General features: G+C 37.3%; 1 protein-coding gene and 1 long non-coding RNA gene across 2 annotated transcripts; both read left to right on the top strand.

The window, feature by feature from the left end:
- Positions 1-4,662: 4,662 nt before the first annotated feature.
- On the top strand, positions 4,663-10,633 carry LOC131625973 (uncharacterized). Its single transcript, XR_009291005.1, has 3 exons — positions 4,663-4,765; positions 6,323-6,408; positions 7,155-10,633. It is a non-coding gene; the product is annotated as an uncharacterized LOC131625973 (long non-coding RNA).
- Positions 10,634-17,500: 6,867 nt separating this feature from the next.
- On the top strand, positions 17,501-17,851 carry LOC131625950 (uncharacterized mitochondrial protein AtMg01250-like). Its single transcript, XM_058896789.1, has one exon. The coding sequence runs from the start codon at positions 17,501-17,503 to the stop codon at positions 17,849-17,851; it is 351 nt and encodes a 116-aa protein (XP_058752772.1).
- Positions 17,852-23,481: the final 5,630 nt, after the last annotated feature.

The raw sequence follows: 23,481 nt of genomic DNA, 5'->3' as shown, positions 1-23,481 counted from the left end.
GTTTCTATGATGGGGGTTCTCTTTTTAAGGTGCTTACAACCTCTTTCATCTCGTTGATCCCTAAATCTCATAATCCTATATCTTTGAACGAGTATAGGCGTATTTGTTTGGTGGGGTGTATGTACAAAGTGGTAGCAAAATTATTGGCGGGAAGATTAAAGAAGACTATTGGTTCCATTGTCTCTTCGTGTCAAAGTACCCTTGTACCGGGGAGACAAATGCTTGAAGGAGTGTTAGTGGCAAATGAAGTGGTGGATTACGCAAGGAAAACTAAAAAAGATTGTTTGTTATTTAAGGTGGATTTTTAAAATGCATATGATAATGTGAGTTGGAACTTCTTAAGGTATCTTTTTAGGAGAATGGGATTTGGGGATAAATGGAGAGGTTGGATGGAAAAATTGGTTTTTAAGAGCAACATGTCGGTCCTTGTAAATGGTAGTCCTACCATCGATTTTGAGGTGGGCAAAGGTTTAAGACAAGGTGATCCACTTTCGCCTTTTCTTTTTGTGTTGGAGGCGGAAGGACTTGCGAGATTGGTAAGAAAATCTATGGAGATGGGTGAATTTGAGAGCTTTCCTTTTCAAAGAAGTTGTGAAGTGGACATTCTCCAGTTTGCGGATGACACTTTATTGGTCGAAAAAGGGACTTGGAAACAAGTGTGGGCAATTAAAGTGGTGCTTAAGGCTTTTGAGCAAGTGGAGGTGGAAGATCATTCAAGGGGTTGATTCTCTCTGTTTTAAAATCTTAAAAGCTCGTTATGGTGATCTTTCGATGAAGATGTTGGGAGGGGGGTTGATGCCAAAGAAGTTAGGAGGGCATCCTTTTGGTGGAGGGATATGTTGAAAATTGGGACCGATTTTTTTCTTGACCCGTTTGTTTCTTTGCGTAGGTTTTCTATCCATAATGGATTTCACACCCCTTTTTGGGAGGCGGTTTATGTTGGACGGGAAAGTCTTGAAGGTTGAGTTCCCGGCCCTTTGTGAGGCCTCGGCTTTGAAAGGGGTGGCGGTAGCCGCGATGGGTGGTTGGGTGGATGGTAAATGGTTTTGGGGGGATCTTGGTATAGCGGAGCACTTGTTGTCTAACAATGCTATTTTGGCCGAATGGGGGGATCTTAGGAGTTTGTTGGTGGCTTTCGGGGATTTGGGGGCAGATAAGGACAGAGTGGAATGGAACCTAAATAGTAGCAAAGGTTTTTCAATGGCATCGTGTTATGCGGAGTATGCTAGCAAGCGTGAGCCATTCGATCCCCTTTGAATATTTTATGAGGCGTAGGGATTGATTTGGAAGGCGAACGTTCCTTTTAAGATTAAAGCATTCGCTTGGAGGCTTCTCGATAATAGGCTCCCAACAAAATACCTATTGGTGCTTCGAGGTATTCCTATAACTCTTGATAATTTAAAGTGTTCCTTTTGTATGGGGGTCCCGTGCTCGAGCCTCGATATATCAACACCAAGGCTATCCTTGAATGTGAGGGTTATGGGGATGCGATGATTTTACTTGGTGAGGAATTTATTTTATTTGCTTGAATTGTATTCCTCCGTTGCTAATTTCTTTTGTTTTGCAGGACAAATGGCTGATTCACACGACAAGGTCGTGAAGATGAGGGCGAAAAATAAAGTGACCGCTAAAGGGGCCGGGAAGAGGACGCGGGTCGAGGAGATCAAAGCGGCTGTTGCAATCGCCGCCGGCGGTAGTTCTCCTTCCTCGGCTGGGACGACATCAGGGGGTTCTCCGATCGAGAAGAAGCAAAGGACGGAGGGGGTCCCTGAGGTTCGTCCTCTCATCAACGACAACCCTACTGATAATGACATAGTGCTGCCCCATTGTACCTTGCATCGGGGACTTTTATCGAGGAAGAATCTTTTGCTCGAGCGAGATGAGGTGAAACATATCATCAAGCGGGACAGGGTGTCTCGGGGAAATGACTTGGCCGAGGATGTCGAGGGGATGATGAGGGTGGCCGCTCTGGCTATGGCTCTTAATGCTCAGAGGGTTTGTCCTCAGAAGGATTATGATGCTTTGACGCAAAGGTACGAAAAGCTGGAGCATGAATTCGAAAATTACAGAGATAAGTATGAGATTCAAACCCATCTTGTCGAAGACCTTTGCAAGGCGCAAGATAGAATCGGGGCCCTTGAAGCCGAGGAAAAAAGGCTGCGAGAGCGGGTTGCTGATTTGGAGGAGTCTCACCTTCCTACCGCCGAGGAGGCTGAGGATGAGAAGGCTTTGGAGACTCGCTCTCAGCTGTTGGGAAAGGTGAGGGAGCTCGAAGTTGATTGTGTTGCTACCCTGGGGGTTGGATTCAAGGCGGTCGTGGACCAACTGCGGGTCCTCAACCCGCGCTTGGTGACGATGAGGATCAGTCCGTATAATAAGGTCGTGAACGGGCGGATCAAGGAGAACTCGGACTTCGACGATTGGGAATACGGGCAGGACATCCAGGGTGGCGAAATCAACAGGGCCGAGAACGATGATGGTGATGTTTGATCGGCTCCTTTTCTTAATTTCTGTCGTGTGCGCCGAGACTTTTGTTTGTTTTGTGTCCTGCGTGCCAGAGTTTGTTTTATGGCCTGCGTGCCAAGATTTTGTCGGCCCTTAGGCCGTGTAAGCTTTGTATAGTGGGCATTTGCCAGGTACTTTTGGGGCCCTCGGGCCGTTGTAATGCAATTTTCAGTTTAGTTTAACAATTCGCTGTATGTTTGCTTTTTTACGCTCGACCAGTATTTGTCATCCGATTGTGTAGGGAACTAACCGGGTAGGTGGGGTGGATTCCCGACCTGAAACGAATTCGAGGCTGCGTTTGGAACCAAGAACTCAAAGCGCGGACTATCCATCACGAGCTGGCGTCCGACCAATGTGGTACTACGGCGGCGGGGCTAGGTGTAGGTCCCCCCGTCGAATCGCGTGGCTGCTCGTCGTGGGCTGCAACGTGATTTGGGATGTTTGAGAAGAAACGTCTGTACCGGGACGTGCTTCTTGTATGACCAGATGGTCGGCGTTCTCGATGTGAGCCTTAGCTGTAGTATTGATGGAGTTTTTCGGCGTTCCATGGTCGAGCAAGTTTTTTCCACGAGTAGGTTTTCGAGGTAATAGGCGCCGTGCTCGGTTTTCTCGTAGACACGGTAGGGGCCTTCCCAATTGGGGGCAAGTTTGCCTTCACGTGAGTCCTTCTTGTTTCGGAGGACGAGGGATACGACTCGGAACTCGCGCTTGATGACTTTTGCATCGTGTCGCAAATAGATTTGTTGTTTAATTTTAGTTTCCCGGATAGATGCTCCGAGGCGAATTTCCTCGACCATGTCGAGTTCTTCCCTCATCGCCTCGTCGTTTAGTTCCTCTTCGAGAGGGAGCTCGGTTCGACGGGAGAGCTCGCAAATTTCTACTGGGATGACAGCTTCGGTCCCGTAAGTTAGCCTGAATGAGGTTTCTCCTGTGGTCGAGTGTGGAGTGGTTCGATATGCCCACAAGACGCTATGGAGTTCTTCGACCCAGGCCCTCTTAGCTTCTCCTAGCCGTCGCTTCAATCTTCGGAGGATGACTCTATTCGCGGCTTCTGCTTGCCCGTTGGTCTGGGGTGTTCGACAGAAGTGAAATGTTGTTTTGTGCCGAGTTTGGCGACGAAGTCTTGGAACTTCCTTTCTGTGAACTGTGTTCCGTTGTCGGTAACTATAGCTTGGGGTATTCCGAATCGTGCGAGCACATTCCGTTTGTAGAATCTTAGTATATTGAGGGAGGTGATGTTGGCGAGGGCCTCTGCCTCGATCCATTTCGTGAAGTAGTCTACGGCGACGATCAGATACTTGTTCTGATAAGAGCCGACGGGAAACGGTCCCTGTAAGACCCATAAAAGTACGTTAGCGTAAATTACAATCTGAGAATATTAAATAGTATTATGCTATTTTATTTTATCAATTTTTTAAAATAATTGTCTATAAATAACAAAGAGTTATTGAGACCATGCCAAAGTACAATCAAAACTCTATTAATATTAGTACCATGCTCTTGTAGTTTTAATTATCCATGCAAGAGATTTTTATTTTGTCAAAATTTAAATAGGAGTTTTACATACTGACCGGTTGAAGCGATTCAACAAGGTGTGAAAAATTAGCCGGCAAAATATTTTGAGTTTTGACTTGTACCAGAATATTTTATTAATCTATGTTGCGCGTAGATCGCGTTGGTAAAATCGTTTTATTTTTTCGACAACATTTACGGTCATAAATTTACCTGTTAGAGCTTGTTTAAACGGTATTTTTATTTGTGATTTTGATCATTTTCAGTCTATTTTATTAAACTTCGTACCGTATAGATCATTTTAATATGTTCATTTTTATTTATCAATCAAACGTGCATTCGACTGTTAATTGTTCTGGATATTTTGTCTATGTGTATATTCGGTTAAAATAAGATACTTTCCAAATCAATTTGAATATGTCGGCATCAAGTTAAAAACGTAAGAAAATAAACTAATATCACTTTCAAGTGACAACTAAAAATATCATGATATTTTCTTTCTAGTAATCATGACTTTGGCATGTGAGAGTAGATCTAATGGTTGAGGAACAACCTTATCTTCAATACTATTTAATCCAATGGCCATGAATCAATGTTATTGATTATAAATACATGACATGAGAAAACCAAAATTCACACATTACACTTCTCTCTCTCTCTCTGTTAAAACTACACAACAAACCTCTTCATACATTTCTTTTCTCCTCTCCACCATTTCATCTCTTTGTAAAGCTCACAAATTATTTAGGTATGAGTTCTTTTTCTTCTATATGTTAGTAATATAAACTCTTGACTTCTCACTTAATTATATAGTTTGTTACTTATTATCTTGCAAGAAAATGATGAAATTTATATACCGAGACACTTTGAATTTTTATGAGAAACTTTGAAATTATTAGTTTAAAAGTAACAATTAATTAACTTGGAAGTAAATAAGAACTTATTATAATATAAGAAATATTAATATTGCGGTTGTTGCTTATATCCATTTTAAACTTGGAAGGACTAACAATTGTGATGATAAGCTGAAGTTTAATTTTTCCACTTTATCTTAAAGATATATAATATAAAATTTATATCATAAATTTGTTTTTGTTGAAAATCGTTTGAATTTTGAAGATTGAAATTTCTTCTATGAATAATAATTATAATTATAAAAATAAATTAACTCATCATCCTTAGACCAATTTATGCCACTTTATATAAATATATCTAACTTGTTTTTAATTTAAAATTTAAAACCCACGATGAAGTTTAGAATCAAAAATTTATAAATTAAATTATGTTGTGATCATAAATTGGGTTTATCTTTAAATTTGATTTAAAGTTAATAATTGAATTTTTTCTAATTTAAATTTTAAATAATATTTATTTGGTAATTATAAATAAATAAAAATTAAAGTTTATTCCTAATTTCAATCAATACTACTCACTTGTATATTTAATAATGATTCAAGTATAATTATTTATTGTTGATAATTAATTTTGAGTAAAATATTTTTGTAATATTACTGTTAGTCAAAAATGACTTGAGTTAAAGTATTTTACTTATTTTCAGACGTTCTATGCAAAACTATTTATTATTAAGATTTGTATAATTTCTAATTAATACCATGACTGTGTTGGTCAAAATGCTTAGATAGAACTTTTAACTAATTTTTTTGGCAATATTTTGGATATTGTTTTAGTATAAACTGAGGGAGGAGCGAGCCTCTTTGAAAAAAAATGTCACTTGCGACAGAATTATTTTATAGTGAAACTTATACAGTGAGTATTTTAGATGAGGAATTAGTATAATGACTATGAGTTAAAGTTATTTATTAATTTAAAAAAAAAATTATCGATTTAGCATCTATGAATCTAAATTTTAAAAATTAATATAATTAATGAATTGTCTTTATATTAATATTTTATTATTTATTTTTGGTGAAAAATATTTTTATATGGGAAAGATCCACTTTAATTTTAAAGGATATACTTTAATTTGAAACGATTGGTTTAAAGAGGACTTTGTATTTGATAAAATTATAATTAATTGGTGTAATACTTATATTTTAGCTTTATTTGAAACAATAGAAGAATGGAGAGTGTTGGAGTTTATTCAATAAGTATTTTATTGTCCCTTTAAGAGAAAAATCATTTTATATTGAAATGATATATATTTTTTAATATAAAAATGATTAGGTTAGTAAAATGGTAATAAAAACCTAAAACCTAAATGATTTGGTAAGTGGCAAAGATAAAGCTTTAATTATGATGTAATTGAGTTAGTGTTAACATTAATTAAATTGTGTATTTTAAAAAGGTTGAAAGTGTGAACCAGACATGAGACTTTGTCGAGACAGGTTGTGCTCGCATAACGTAAGTTGAAAGTGTGGAAAGCTTGTTAAGGTTAGGGCGCTCTCTAACTATCTCATGTAGACCGGAAATGCCAAATACTTGAATGCATGTGTAATTGCTTTTTGATGTGAAATTGTGAGTTATTTGCTTGATTGTAATACTGCTTGTGTGCCCAGTTGGGGATGTGTGTTTGTATTATAATGATAAATTTGCGATTGTGCTTTCATATGATTTTGGATAAATATATGAATTGATTATTGAGAAATAATGATGTTGCATCTGTATATATATATGTGATATGTGTATGCCAGGTGGGCTATTTGAGATGGATCAGTTATGACCATGAAATACCTAAGTTGTGATACATATATATACTCATGCATTTCATAGTTACGTGGCTACCGGAGAGGAGTCACGAGGTGCACACCGGAGCGGTGGCACGGGGTGCGTGTCCAAGAGGGAACCACCTTATCCCGAAGTGGATCATTGAGTCTGATTGATGGGTAGATACCTATCACCTTAGTGGTGCTAAATCTTGAAGCGATACCACGACCCTTTGCGAAGGGATTGAAATTCCGGAATCATGCATGTGAGGAACCCGGTTAGGGCGATCACACTCATATAGAGTCTGCATTTGTAGGATATTCGTGCATTTGATATTACACTGGTTTGAATTGATATGTTGTTGATTATATGTTGCTATGTATTGCATATCTCGTATAGCGTATTCTTGGTTTATATGTTGTATTTAGATGGTGACCCTCTACGTTATCCATGATCTGGTGCTGGACGCCCAGGTTCTTTTTAGATTGTGAGATTCGCTGTTATCACGGTGGCCTGGAGTCATATCAGGAAGACGACCAGTCTAGTGTTGATAAGCGGGAGGCTTGGAGTTGTTGTGGGTCGTTGTTACCCAACCATCTTCAGTTAGAGTCCAATGATCAGCTTAGGGGATTGTTGTTGGGGGGTCTCTTTTACTCGTCCTCATTGTTTTCTCTGTAACTTGTATATGGTAAACCCTGCTTATTTATTTGTTGAAATAAATATTGTCATTATGTCCTTCAAGACAGGATGTTTGATTTGTGTTCTAAAACATTTCATTGAGAAAATAACTTATAAAAGAGGCCTTGTATTCTAATCATTCTCTTACAAAAACTTTACTCTGATTTATTTTAAAAATGATCGCAAATGTTTTTATTTCAAAGACTGTGTTGTTTTAAAAAGAAAAAAAATTACACTCCCGTTGTTAAAAATCGGGGTGTTACAGTCCCAGGATGTCCATTCCCCACCAGGCGAAGGGCCACGGTGAGGGTAACGAAGTCAAATCGTTCGGGGGAGCGAGATGCATGTCGGCATGGCGTTGGCATTTATCACATCTTTGGACGTGGTCCTTGGCGTCTTGTTGCATCGTCGGCCAGTAGTATCCCGCCCGGAGAGCTTTCCGGGCTAATGAGCGTCCGCCGGGGTGCTGTGCGTTTATACCCTCGTGAATTTCTTGTAGGACCTCGCGGGCTTTCCCGAAGTCTAGGAATTTGAGTAAGGGAATGGAGAATCTCCTCCGGTATAATTTGTCTTCGACGACTACGTACGAGCAGGATCTTCGCTTGACAGTCGCGGCCTCTTCTTGGTCGGGAGGGAGCTCATTTTTTTTCAGGAAGTTGTATACAGGGATCATCCAACAGTGGGCTTCTCCGATGGCGTTTACCGAGGGTGGTTGCACGATCGTTTGCACACTTGGTCGGGGGAGTGTTTCTTGAATCACCGACCGGTTGCTCCCCTTCTTCCTGGTGCTTGCCAGTTTAGAAAGGATGTCTGCCCGGGCATTGTGCTCGCGGGGGACATGCTCGACTTTGAGTTGGGCGATGTTTTTGGTTTTCGGCTTGAACATGGCCAGGTATTCGATTAGGAGTTCATTTTTGGCTTGATAATTGCCATTCATCTGCAAAGCGACAAGCTGGGAGTCGGTGTAGATAGTTACGACCCGCGCTCCCAAGTCTTCAGCAAGTCGGATCCCTGTTAAGAGTGCTTCGTATTCGTCCTGGTTGTTGGACGTTTGGAATGACAGAATGAGCGACACTTCTATGAGGATGCCTTCATTGTTTTCGAGGATGATGCCTGCTCCGCTTCCTGACGAGCTGGATGCTCCGTCGACGAAGATCGCCCATTCGTCGTTGGGAGTTGTTGGGGGACCGGGGATCGTCATCTCGGTGAAGAAGTCGGCCAGGGCTTCTACTTTCAGGGCTTTTCTGCTTTCATATTGGATGTCAAACTCGGACAACTCGATAGACCATTTTAGCATCCTGCCGGCCATATCTGGACGGCCTAGTAGTTGTTTGATGGGCTGGTCGGTTCGAACGACAATGGTGTGCGCGAAGAAATAATATCGCAGTCGTCTCGCTGCGATGACGAGCGAAAGTGCTACTTTTTCTTTTTTCTGGTACCTCACTTCCGGCCCCTAGAGGGCTTTGCTCGTGAAGTACACGGGTTTTTATCCCTCGTTCGTTTCTCGTATGAGCGTTGCGCTCACGGCTTCGACGGATAAGGCCAAGTAAAGATAGAACATCTCTCCGACATTCGGTCGGCTTAGGACGGGCGGTTGTGATAGTACCTGTTTGAGGTGGGACAAGGTGCTCTCGCACTCGTCAGTCCACTCGAAGGTTGACTCTTTTCGCAGGAGCTTGAAAAACGGGAGGCATGCTGGGCGAATTTTGCGACAAAGTGGGACAGTGCGGTGAGCATGCCGTTCAAGACTTGGATTGATTTTTTGCTGTTTGGTGTTGGGAGGTCGGAGAACGCCTGACATTTGTCCGGATTGGCTTCGATGCCTCATTTGGTCAGGTAGAAGCCGAGGAACTTGCCGGCCCTAACCCCGAACGTGCATTTCTCGGGGTTGAACCTCATTTTGCATTGTCTTGCTCGAGCAAAGACTCGTTCGAGGTCGTCGGTATGAGTGATTTCTTCTCGAGATTTGACGATCATGTCGTCCATATAGACCTCGAGAGTATCGCCGATTTCTCCTCGGAAGATCGTGTTCATCATCCGCTGGTAGGTTGCCCCGGAGTTCTTGAGCTCGAACGGAATTACGTTGTAATAGTAATTGCCTGATTCGGTCATGAAGGTCGTGTGCTTCCTGTTGCTCCTCGCCATAGGTATTTGATTGTATCCTGAATATGCATCCATAAAAGATAAAAGTTTGTAACCGGCCGAGTTGTCGACCAGTTTATCAATATTTGGTAAGGGATATGCATCTTTAGGGCATGCCCTATTGAGATCAGTATAATCAACGCACATTCTCCATTTTCCATTATTTTTCTTAACGAGTACAACGTTTGAGAGCCAAGTTGAATACTTGGCCTCGTAAATAAAGTTTGCCTCTAGAAGGTCTTTTACAGCTTTCTCGGCAGCCTCCACTTTTTCGGGAGACTGCCTTCTCCTACGTTGAGCTACGGCCCTAGTAGCCAGACTAATACTAAGGTGATGACAAGCGACCTCAGGGTTGAGTTCGGGCATCTCAGCGGCGCTCCAGGCGAAGAGGTCGGAATTCTGGCGGAGGCAAGCTTGCAGCTGTTTCTTGGCGATCTCTGGTATCCCTGCTCCAATATTGACCTTTTTGTTTGGATCATCTCCCAAGGTGATGAGCTTGAAGTCCCCGTCAGAGATGGGGCGGACGGGGCAGGCGGACTTCCCTTTAACCGCTGTTGGGTCTTCAGTGTCGTTCTTCAGCTCTTCCTCGGAAAACCGTGCATCCAGGTCGATGGAGTTCACGTCTGGCTTGCTGCTCTGCTCCCTTTCTTCGGCCTTGCTGGAATTCTTCGGCTGTTTACTCATGGATTGGTATTCTTTGACTGTCGCATCGAAGCATCTTCTTGCTGCCTCGATATCGCCCCTGATTGTCGCTACTCTGCCCCTCTTTGTGTAGTACTTCATTAGCAGGTGGGCAGTGGACAGGACCACGGTGAGTTCGTGAGAATTTAATAGATACAATAGTTCGTGAAAGCAACTTTCTTTTTATTTTAGAATTACATTAAAAATAATGTAATAAAAGATAAGTCGGACATGTGCGACTAATTATTTTATATAATTTTTAATATTTTTTCTGCTTGCTCAATATGTCTTCATTTATTTATTTGATATTTTATTTTAGTTAAGTTTTAAAATTGTTAAAGTAAAACTTTAAATTTTATCATAGGAACTGTAATAAAAAGATTGTAGTGAAAATTTATATAAATTTTTAACTAATTTTAAATAGTTGATACGTAAACTAATACATAATTATTTTATGTTTATAAAAACATATAATTGCAAAATTAATATAAATAATATTCGTTAAAGTTTATTAAAATAATATAATTACATAATTATTTTGAAGTGAATATGTTTTTTTTTATATTTTCAAACTGAATGATACAAATGAGAGCAATATAAAATTAAAATTTAAGAGAAATATAAAATTATGGTGGGAAATACCCCAAATGCATTGATACTATAACAAGAATATAAACTTATAGGCTTAGAATTAAAACATATTATTTTTTAACAACTATTAAAGATATTCTAATAGATGATAAGATTGTAATGAATATGAAACACATCTAATTGAGAACTATGAGGATATTTTGAAATTAAGAGAGGAACGCGATTTATATAATTACTATTAGAAAATTTGTTTTTAGTAATCGGATTAAAAATTAAAAAAACTTAAAAATCGGTCACTAAAATAATTTGTGACAGATTTAGCAACCATTAATTAGCGGTTGAAAAACTGTAAGTCGGTAAGCTTTTGCGACAAATTTAATGACCGAAATTGTGACTGAATTTAGTAATCGATTTTAGTAAAATAAAATTAAAATATATTATACCAAGGAATCCAACTCATGATCTCCACGTTTTTATTAAGACATTGTCACTACACCACTTAATATGTGTTGTTATATTTTATATTTAAAAATATATTTACATTTATTTTTATATAAATATATTGTTTGTTTAAAACATTAAAAAAATGAAACTTTTAGTAAAAATTAAATAAGAATTAAAATTTTTAAAAAAATGAAAATGAAATAATAAAATAATAAAGAGCATTAAAAATAAAAGAAGAAAATAAAAAATATTAGTGACCGAAATTTCGGTCTCTACTTTTTATATATAAATTAAATTGAATATAAAAACATATTTTTGTCACCATATAGACGGTCACAAAATTTTGATTTCATAATGGGTGACTGATTTATTTTTGTGACCGATACAATGATCTCTTAAAATTGTCTTATGGATATCAAATTTTGGTGGCTAATTCGATTACTATAGTAACCAAAAAATTTCGGTCGATAAATCGGTCACTTAAACCGATTTTTCTACTCGTGTAATTCAGCCTAATACATCATTTTTAAAAGAAAAGAAAAGCAAATTATAATATAGCAATATAATAACTATATTATAGTTATTAAAATATTCTTGAAGAGGATTTGTGTACTTTATTAGATAAGAAGCTAACGCAAAATCATATGGAAACATAATGAATGTAAAATCATATGAAAACTTAATGAAAGATAGAGGTTACTTTAACACAACTACATTTTTTTGTTATCACACTTCACTAGTCTTGGTGGCCGACAGAGATGAGTAAAGCAATCACCATCGTGTATAGCAACTCCTGTATTGAAAAATTTGAATAAAAGTTAAGATTATATATGATAAACCGTTATGTACAAATTAACAACAAAAAATTGTAAATGTTATATAATGGATTACTGTTACTTCCATGGTTGGATGTATTAGAGTTTGACCTAACTCATCCTTACAAAACCGGTTGGTAAGGTGAGGAGTGTCCCTCTATATATATTCCTTGAAAGCTCTATCTCTAGCCAATGTGGGACTTTAGGATCTTCCTAATAGGATGGCACTAGCAATATAGAAATAAAAATAATCACAATATAAATAAACTTGACAATTTCAACCATATTTATTCTATTTAAGAAATGATTTTATCAATTTATATCTTTTAAAGTTTGTGCTCACCTTACATCAATTTATATCTTTCTTTTTTTTTCAAATATATCAATGTTTTGTATTTGTCCCTCTAGGATATCTAGTAAGCATTTTAGATTAAAAAAACCAACCATTTTTACTACATAGTTTAAACCTTTTATAACATGAAAGATTGAAACACAAAAGCTTAATAATATTGTATGAAAAATTATTAATGAATATATGGAATGTGGTTGTGTGCAATTTTAATTTCAAATCCAGTGCAAGAGTTGTTATAGAATGTATTTTTTGTTCTAAGTTAACTTCTAAGCAAAGTATATTAGTTTTGATTTCTTTTAATGTGACCCCTAGATTATAGCTAAAATGAATTTGGGACTTCCAGCTCATCAATAAATCATCAAGCTAACATGAAAAGTTCATGATTATTAGTAATGTCCATTTAAGTTAAAGGAAATGCACGAAAAACATTTTATTTGCATATTTAAAATTATGAAATATTTATTTATCAATTTGAAGGAGTCCAATAAAAAATAAATAAAATTCTAATTATAAAAAATTAAAAGAAAAAATAAAGACAAATGTGAATAATAGTTTACAGAAGTAAACATAATTCATGAATAAAATTTCTTGAAAGTTAATCTAAAAAAACTATGTTAATCTTAAAAAACATAGTTTACAAAAGCACTTCTTAAATATAATTCATGAATAATATTTCTTGAAAGTTAATTAAAAAACACTGTTAATCTTAAAAGCATAGTTTACAGAAATACTTCATAAACATAGTTCATGAATAATATTTCTTGAAATTTTAAATGAAGATCATGATTTTGGTGCAGGTGCTAAACTAAGATGAGACACTTTTATCTATTTGCATCTAGTAATATGTTTAGAGTTTTGGTAACTGTATTTCTCTCTTTGATTCTCCCAATATCTCTCATGTATAGTGTTACACATCTGCACAAACTATTTATATTATGGTATAATTTGTTATTATTATTTTTATAAATTTTTGAAATTTAGGTTGCAGATTCTTATTAGAGCACTTTGTACAAGTTTATTTTTCTTTAATCATGTTAACGTTGTTGTGGGTAGGATTGGCAAAACAGGTCCACTCTGCGGAGAAAGTCCGTTTTGTCTACACTTTTTTGCGGGACGGAGAAAGGTTTTAGACAAGTTCCCTTTAATGTGCCTGCTCCTCCTCGCCCCGTTTTTTTGCGGGCTTTTGCTGGCATGAGTTTTTCATACAATTTTACTATTTTTAGGTCTAAAAAGTTCAATGCCCGCAGACTTTTTCCGTCACGCCCTCACTTCTTTGTTACTATCTACTAAAATTTTAGTGTGGATGATAAATACTAGCAGAACAATATTTTGAAGAAAATATTTTGACTGACTAAAATTTATTTAACCTTTATTATTTATATAAAAAATATAGTGAAATTCTAAAAATTTCCAAAAAAATGGCCTCAATTGGTTAATATTTTTATTTTAATGATGTAATTAATTCTTCAGATAATACACATCTACTAGTCCGTTTTCGAAATGTGAAAGATGAGAAGATGATGGCTGTAAAAATAGACAATGTGGTGCTGGAAGGGAGGAAAATCTTTGCTAATTTACCAAGATTTAAGAGAGGGGACAAGGAGCTTTTGTTGAACTCAGAGAGAAATGACAAGGGTAGGTGTCATAAGCTTGATAGAGGAGATATTGGGAATGCTTCTGCAGGCCAAAGTTGTGGAGGAGCTACGGGCTATTGGTCTTTTGCAGATGCTCTTTAAAACAAAAATCTCAATAATAACAGCAATGCATGTGTTTCTTCGATCAAGGAAGTGTTCTTCATTCCAGACCAAGAAGATGTAAAAAGATACAGGAAAGCCTATATAGGGGTGGTAAAGAACTCAGACCAGGTCATAGATTACAAGAAGATGTTTTTGGAAGAAGGTTTATTCACAATCGGAGTCACTTCGATGGGACCAAACTTGTGTTTACTTGAGGACTTGGTGGGCGGCGAAACGGAGATCTTCATTGAAGAAAAGAAGGGTTGGTGGAATCAGTGGTTTAGTTCGATTAAGCCATGGGAATCGTCGGATGTGGATTTAGAGAGATATAAATGGATTAGGATCTCAGGCATTCCTTGTCATGCATGGTGTGAAATGATGTTCAGATTAATAGCTGAATGTAGAAGTACTTATATTTGCTGTGATGATGAGACAATGGCTAAAATTCGTATGGATGAGGCTAGAATTTGCATCAAAACAAAGTGGAAGAATAAGGTGGATGGATCTGTTAAATTAATTATAGAAAGGAAAAAATATGTGGTCGGAATGATAGAAGACCATGGGCTACGGCAAGTCAGTTTTACCAAAAGGAGATCTTGGGGGGAAGATGAATCTTTTCATTCAGACTCATGTGATGAATCTTTGGAAGAAAATATGGTTATTAACCAGAGATCTATGGAGGTTAAAAACAAAAGGGAAGAAGATGATGTCGACGGGTCAAGGAGAGAAAGACCTGACATAGAGGAGGAAGCTTTTTATAAAAGTCAGAATTTTACACAAAACAAGGAGTTTTTTAGGGCTAAAAGTAAAAAGGTCATTCTTGACTTTCTCGATACAGATAGTATGAAATATTTCGAGGCGGCAAGGAGCAGAGTTTGTCTCGAGAGTGATGATTCTGGGGGAAGTCTTAAGGAGGTTACCAGAGTAGGGGAGTCCACAACAACTGTTTACCCGTTGGGCCTTAACGGCATGGTTTGTGGGTCGGATAGAGGAAAGTGGACGTCCACTTTGCACAAAGATGGGCCTGGGGTCGTGGAGGCCCATTTATCTGGATCTTGTAGCAAAGATGAAGGGTGTGATTTAGGAATCAAGAAGTCTTTGAGAAAAGGTGGGCCTGGGGAGATGGAGGCCCATTATACGGGAATGTCTTCATTTGACCAAGCCTGTAGCAAATTTCATCCATCTAGCCCAAAGAGAAGAATAAAAAGAAAGAAGAAAAAATTTGTTTGCAATTTGGGGGAAAGAATCACGATGTCATCTTCTATCTTTAAGAGCATTGGACCCAGGAGATTCACTAACAAGAAGAGGAGAGAATCTCAGAGATCCACGCCAGACTCCATTGAAGAACCGATTTTTGCTGGTGAGTCTCTTTCTTGTTGTAATTCAGTAGTCGAATCCGACATAGTCCATTGTAATTCGAGGTTCCTGGGTAAATCAGATGTGGGGAGGAAGGTGCGGTCTTCTATCTTTAGGTTGGGGGTGGTGAGAGGAAGGCAGATGTTGTGATTGAGAAGGATATTGAGGAGATGGAGAGGAGAGACAAGGAGGGACCGAAAGGTATGAAGGAGAGAAAAAATATGGTTTGATGAATCTTATGTCATATAACATAAGGGGTGGAGGAATCTCTTCTAAGAGGAAGAGAGTCAGCTTTTTAATTCATTCTAATGATATAGATGTTTCTTTCCTTCAAGAAACAAAATTATCTAGCTTCTGTGACTCTTTAGCTTATGAATTCTGGGGAGGAAAGAAGGTTGATTGGACTGCTAGTAACTCAGTAGGGGCAGCAGGTGGTATGGTGATTTTGTGGAGAAAAGAAGTTATGTAAGTGAATTATAGTTTCTGAGGCAAAAGGTACGTGGGAATCAATATTTCTTGGAAGGTACATGGCTATAATCTCGTTAATGTTTATGCCCCCTGTAATAGGGCTGATAGAAGTTCAGTATGGACTGCTTTGTTAGAAAAGAAGAACTCTAAAGGGCAAGAGGAATGGTGTATTGTGGGGGATTTCAATGAAGTGATGAACGGGGATGAGCACATAGGAGATGGCAACAACCGCTCTCGTAGGGGGATGGAAGAGTTTTGTTGTTTTGTGGAGGATATGGATATCGTTGACGTTAATTGTGTGGGAGGGAGGTTTACTTGGTTCAAAGATAACGGTAAGGCAATGAGTAGATTAGATCATTTCTTACTCTCGAGGAAAATGAACGAGGATTGGGAGGTGATAGATCAAAGAATTGATAGGAGGGATATTTCCGATCATGCGCCAATTCGTTTGAATATGGGGAAAATTGATTGGGGGCCTAAACCTTTTAGGTTCAATAATGAATGGTTCAAGCATGCGGATTTTATGGAGTTCATCAAGGTAGAATGGGGGAAGATAAGTATTAAAGGGAGGGGGGATTTTGTCTCGTACGAGAACCTTAAAAGATTCCGTGAGAGGTTAAGGTGTTGGAATCGGGAAGTGTTTGGATGGATAGATCTAAAGGTGGAGGAGGAGGTGGAAAGAATGAATGGGCTAGATAAATTAATGGTGGAGAATTTGGGAGGAGACATTGATAAGTTGGTTCTTGATAGAAGAGAAGCAACCAAGTAGATATGGAATGGTTTGAACGTTAAAGAATCTATGCTTTGGCAAAAATGTGGTTGGAAGAAGGGGATAAGAATTCTAAGTTCTTTCATAATGCGATCAAGGATAGAAAAAGACGTAATGCAATAACCTCGTTGGAAGGTAATGAAGGTTTGGTGGAAGGAGTAGATAACATCAAGGAGGAGGTTAGAAGTTATTTCCATAATGTTTTCAAGGAAGAAGAGCATTATAGATCGGTGCCAGAGGGGTTAGATTTGAAGCGGTTATCTGAGGAAGAGGTGAATGTTTTAGAGAGTTCTTTTTCGAAAGAGGAGGTGAAGGAGGCCGTTTGGTCTTGTGATGGAAATAAGAGCCCCGCGCCGAATGGTTTATCCTTGGAATTCTTCAAACTATCTTGGGAGGTGATAAAGTTGGATGTTTTCAATTTTGTGAGGGATTTTCATGAAAAGGCTATTCTCACTAAAGCTTGTACTTCATCTTTTATCACGTTAATTCCAAAAGTGACAAACCCTCAATCTTTGCGAGATTATCAACCTATTTGTCTAGTAGGAAGTTCATATAAGATTTTAGTGAAGTTGATGGCGGTTAGATTGAGAATGGTGGTTGGAAAGTTGGTTTCAAGAAACCAAACGGCTTTCATTCCGGAGAGAAATATTTTGGATGGTGTCCTTGTGGTAAATGAGGTTCTTGATCTAGCTAAAAGGGAAAGGAGAAGTTGTGTAGTATTGAAGGTGGATTTCGAGAAGGCATACGATAGAATTAGTTGGAATTTATGAGATTTGTTTTAAAAAGAATGGGGTTCGGGGATCGTTGGATGAGGTGGATGGAAGGAAGCGTCTTTACTAACTCTTTATTGATTCTCATAAACGGTAGTGTTACTAAGGATTTTCTAGTGGAGAAAGGTCTAAGACAAGGCGATCCTTTATCACCTTTTTTGTTTGTATTAGTCATGGAGTTTCTTACAGAATTAGTGAAGAAATCAAAAGAAGAGGGTGAATTCCGCGGGTTTAAGATTAATGTTGAGAAGGAGGTGGACATTTTACAATTTGCGGATGACACAATCATTATAGACGAAGGAGATACCGCAAATTCGTGGAGTGTGAAAGTCATATTAACGGGTGTTGAATTGATGTCCGGATCTTGAATAAATTTTCACAAGAGTAATATTTACGGCATTAATGTTGGTGATTGGTATATGGAAGTCGCTTCTACTTTTCTCTCGTGTAAAGTTGGAATATTATTGTTCAAATTCCTTGGTGTTAGAGTGGGGGGAGAACCTAGGAAACTTGTGATGTGGAATGACTTGTTGTTGATGTTGAAAAGAAGATTGGTCGTGTGGAGAGGAAAACACCTTAATATGGCGGGGAGAGTGGTGTTAATTAACTCGGTTATAAATGCTATCCCGTTGTATTTTCTTTCTTTTTACAAGCACTACGCCGTACAAGGGCTTTAAAAGCGCTTTTATTGGCCTTTAACAGCGCTTTAAAGCGCTGCCAAAGCCTGCGCTGCTATAGGCTACGAAAGCGCTTTTAAAAGCGCTCTGGTAGACCCCCCCTACGAGAGCGCTTTCTACAGAAGCGCTTTGGTAGGTTGCGTTTTTCATTTTTATTTTTTTTTGCTAGCAGCCTATAAGAGCGCTTTTTCTGGAAAAAGCGCTCTCGTAGGGTGGCCTATGAGAGCGCTTTTAAAGGAAAAGCGCTTTTGTAGGTGTCTATTATTTTTATAATTTTTTATTATTTCTAAACCTGCACTTTTGGCAGCAATATTTCAGAACCTGTAATTTACTATTTTTTGGCAGTATTTTTTCATGAACCTATAATTTATCATTTCTAATCGATATATACCATTATAATCGATATCGATTATATACAAAAAAAGTATTATATTATATACCATTAATGTAAATCAAAATACATATATACATATTTCTAAACCAAAACAACTAAACCAATTCACATATTTCTAAACCAAAACAACTAAATGGGAAACAACTTCCGAGTTCTTATGCAACCAATGTACGCTTCCTGTATTATCTGGAGCTATGTTGTATTGATGCTTTAGTGGAGAACCAGTAGTCACTTGAGCTATGTTGTATTGTGTCACAGAATATGAATCAAGTAACTGTAGCCCGAAGGATCCTGCCACAGAAGACTTCGGGGTACAATTACTTGATTCATATCCTGTGGAACATAATCGGCAGGGGCACATTGTGTTCTATCCTTTGCCAGTCCATCCACTATTTGAAGCTCAACCTACAATAGAAAAACGTGATTATTTACACAACATTCACATTCTCAATATTTTCTCTATCAACCAAAAATTTCCTCATCTCCGAACAAAAGACAAAATAGTTAATAAAAATAGTGCTATACCAGAACAGAAACCAATTTATAAGAAATCAATTAACAACCACATGCACATAAAAATAGTTTTTGATAAAAGAAAAAGTCAATTGAGCCAACAACCAAAAACCCTAAAAAAAATCAGCCGTAGAGCCGTAGAGCCAACAACCAAAAACCCTAAAAAAAATTCTGTTCATCATCTTCGAAAAACCTCTCCAGAAACTGTAAATACATTGTTCATATTCATCCAACAACAATCACAATACACAGCCGCAAACACTAACCAAAACCCTAATTGTTCATCTTTCTCATACACGCAAACCATTCATCAGAAACAAAACCATTCACAAATCATCATCAAACATAACCAGACAAACATTCATCAAACCCAAACATTTGTTCATCACTTTCCTAATCAAACAAACCCTTCAGAAATTTGAGAGAGGAAGAGAGAATAAGAAATAAACTCAGAAAGGTCTCACCCGGTTTTGGTTTGTAGATTCAGAATCGAAACCGAACTCAGCAACAACACGAACCTCAACTCACCATAAACTCGTGTGTTTTGGATCTGAAAGGAAGAAGAACGGCGCGCGGAGGTTGCTAGGGTTTCGGAGAGAGAACGGCGGAGCAACGAAGGAAGAAGAAAGATCTGAAACAAAACGCGTGTGTTTGTAAAATATATAATTTTTTAAATGGGCTACCAGAGCGCTTTTCAAAAGCGCTTTAATAACACCCCCTACCAGAGCGCTTTTATCCCAAAAGCGCTTTCGTAGCACCCACCCTATAAGAGCGCTTTTAAAAGCGCTTTCATAACCCCCCTACCAGAGCGCTTTTTAAAAGCGCTCTCATACCCCCCCTACCAGAGCGCTTTTTAAAAGCGCTCTCATAACTCCCCCTACCAGAGCGCTTTTTTTGCATCATTTTTCCTTGTTTATTAATTTTGTTTTTAGCGAGCCCTACGAGAGCGCTTTTGCTAAAAGCGCTTTAGTAGCTGCGCTGCTAAAGCTTAAATTTGGCGTAGTGAAGGCCCCAAAGAAGGTGTTAAATGAGATAATAGTCATTCAAAGAAAATTCCTATAGGGTGGATGTGAGCTAAGAAGAACTATTAATTGGGTTAGAAGGGACACGGTTTGCAAAACACGAGAAGATGGGGGTTTAGGTGTTAAAAACATGGAAATTATTAACGTGGCTTTAATTAGTTAATGGAAATGGAGAATTCTCACGGAGAAGGAGGCGATATGGATGGATATTCTAGAGGCAAGACACAGTAAGGTGAAGATTTTAATAGGGGATATCTCGGTGGTGGAAAAGAAGGATTCAATTTGGTGGAGAGACCTTATGATTTCGGATAATTATGAGAACCTCAATAACAATCATTTTGCGGGAGCTATAGAGTGTACCGTTCGGAACGGAACTGATATTCCTTTTTGGTATGCTTGTTTGACTGGATCTCAAACGTTAATGGAGGCTTACCCGGAGTTATACCGTTATGCTGAAAATCATCTTGCTAAAGTTTATTGTGCAGGTTCTATGCTTAACGGTTGGTGGTAATGATGTTTAGAAAAGATGGTGGCTGCTGGTAGCAGCGGAGAGAACGAGAGCCATTGGGGCGGTGGTGTGGCTTTCAACGGGTTGGAATATATGGCTTAAGCGTAATGCGATGATCTTCAAAAGCGAGAAATTTAGCTTCATTGATTGTTTGTCGGAAATTGTGTTTAATGCTTGGAGATGGCTATGTTTGTTTTATAAAAGAGTAAATCATTGTAATTTTTATTGTTGGAATATCCTTCCGTTCTCGTGTTTTGAGATGTAGGAGTTTTCCTCTTGTATCGTGGGCGGAGTAATCTTTTTCCTCTTGGGTAGGAGTAGACACATCTTTATCTAGAGAGGAGTTTATGAATTATTTTCACAATTGTCTAAAGATTAAGTGTGCCAAAACGAGAGCCATTGGGGCGGTGGTGTGGCTTTCAACGGTTTGGAATATATGGCTTAAGCGTAACGCGATGATCTTCAAAAGCGAGAAATTTAGCTTCATTGATTGTTTGTCGGAAATTGTGTTTAATGCTTGGAGATGGCTATGTTTGTTTTATAAAAGAGTAAATCATTGTAATTTTTATTGTTGGAATATCCTTCCGTTCTCGTGTTTTGAGATGTAGGAGTTTTCCTCTTGTATCGTGGGCGGAGTAATCTTTTTCCTCTTGGGTAGAAGTAGACACATCTTTATCTAGAGAGGAGTTTATGAATTATTTTCACACTTGTCTAAAGATTAAGTGTGCAAAAACGAGAGCCATTGGGGCAGTGGTGTGGCTTTCAACGGTTTGGAATATATGGCTTAAGGATAACGCGGTGATCTTCAAAAGCGAGAATTAAGCTTCATTGATTGTTTGTCGGAGATTGTGTTTAATGCTTGGAGATGGCCATGTTCGTTTTATAAAAGAGTAAATCATTGTAATTTTTATTGTTGGAATATCCTTCCGTTCTCGTGTTTTGAGACGTAGGAGTTTTCTTCTTGTATCGTGGGCGGAGTAATCTTTTTACTCCTGTTTTAATACATTGCCTATTGAAAAAAAAACAATAAATACTTCTTCCAATTAAATATGCAAATAAAACGTTAAAACGTGTATTTCTATATATTATTTAATATGTTACCCTTTCATATCACTAAATGATTAGTTTTTTTTTTTAAAAATTTAAAATACGTACTAAGTGTGCTAAAAGGACAACTACCAGACATCAATATACTTAAGAATTTTTTTAATAATTATTATAATTTTAGAAAGAGTTTTTTACAATTATATAAAGGCCAAAAAATATCTAATTGATGTAAGGAGAACTGAAACCTTAACAAGTGGGAAAATGACTAAAATTGTAAAGTTTATTTGTGTAATGTTTATCTTTATTTTCATGTTTCTTATGCCATCGACTATTGGAAGAAAAATATGAAAATGTAAATGAAATATGAAAAGAGAGAAATGTGTTTTTCATATTTCATTTAAATGTGTTTTTCATATTTCATATTTTTCATGAAATGCAAATGAAATATAAAAAGAGAGAAATGTGTTTTTCATGAAAATGTCAATGAAATATTAAAATAGGAAGATGAAAATGTGTTTTTCATGTTTCTTATTCTCTCTTTTAATATATCATTGATTACAGAAAAAAAATTACGAACAAGAGAAGAAGAGAGAGCACACTCGTAGACTATATTTCTATATGAGATTACATTTAGTGCAATACTAGAATATTTCATGAGCAGTCATATATTTATTATGTTGTCATCAAGTTGTAGTTATGCTTTTGTATATTAAGAATATTGTAATAAAATAAAATAAGGCAGCAAATAGTGATATTTAAATTGTCCTCTTCTCACACAACTTCAAAATTATATTCATGTCTTTAATTTACGTTCTAGGAATTCCTATAATATTTCGACGAATTTGAAAGAAAAAAAATGTAGAAATGGGCTTTAATAAAAAACTTTTTACGAGTCTTTAACTTCAACTAAAATCTTTTTAGGGGTTTATCCTGATATTTGGTAAAAACCTCTAGTTTTTAAATAAACACCTAGCTTTAATAAGAAACTTTGAGTATTGTAAGCTCATAGTGCTCCTAGTAGGAAGAGTCGAATAAGTTATCAAATAATTCATCTTCCTACCATTTAATAGGGCTACGCTTCGAATGGAGACCTCAACCCAATCGTCGAAGACTCTTTTCCCTTTTATAGAGATCATTAGGTACTCATTTCTTAAGGATCATAACTCTAAAGTCTTGGTAGAAAATCCAGGGTAACAAATTGTTCCCTAAAAATGCAATTTTTAATTGAAAACTATTTCGACAGAGAAACATGACATTTTTTATTTTGATCGGTTTTCGACATTGTAGATCCCTTTTCATTGACGTCATTGTCATGGTTTTGCTTTATTTTTTAGTCACTTCCCGAGAATTTTACCATCATTCGTCATGATTACACCTAATCCCTTGATCGTTGTTTTTAAACTGCTACCACTAACTACTCCCACCAAACTGGAACTAAAACTTTAGGGCTTAAATAGGCTATAAATAGACATTCTCTATCTCATTCAATCTTTACGCAAACCTTTTACTCTCAAAGCTTTTCTCTTCTTCTTCAATGTTTTACTATAAAAACGGTTCTATTTGTTTTGCAAATCATGGCAACTCTTTCCACCACTATGAACACAGGCAACAACCTTCTAGCTTTACTCTATATGACGAAGATGAGTCTAAAGGCTTACAAATCGTCCCTCAACGAACTAAAAAGGCAACAATCATTTCTTTTTGGAAAACTCAGATGATGATTCTCTTCCTTATTGCTGATAAATTGTTGGCATTCCAAGGGTCATATCCTGACCCAAAGTAGTCGCTAGAAATAAATCAAATTTTTTTTGCTTGCCACACTTTTGCTTTTCCTTTG

This window comes from Vicia villosa, unplaced genomic scaffold, assembly GCF_029867415.1.
Source record: "Vicia villosa cultivar HV-30 ecotype Madison, WI unplaced genomic scaffold, Vvil1.0 ctg.000252F_1_1, whole genome shotgun sequence".
In the NCBI taxonomy this organism is placed as follows: Eukaryota; Viridiplantae; Streptophyta; class Magnoliopsida; order Fabales; family Fabaceae; genus Vicia; species Vicia villosa.
Note: the sequence above shows the minus strand (reverse complement) of the source record. Positions and strands in the feature narration are given on the sequence as shown.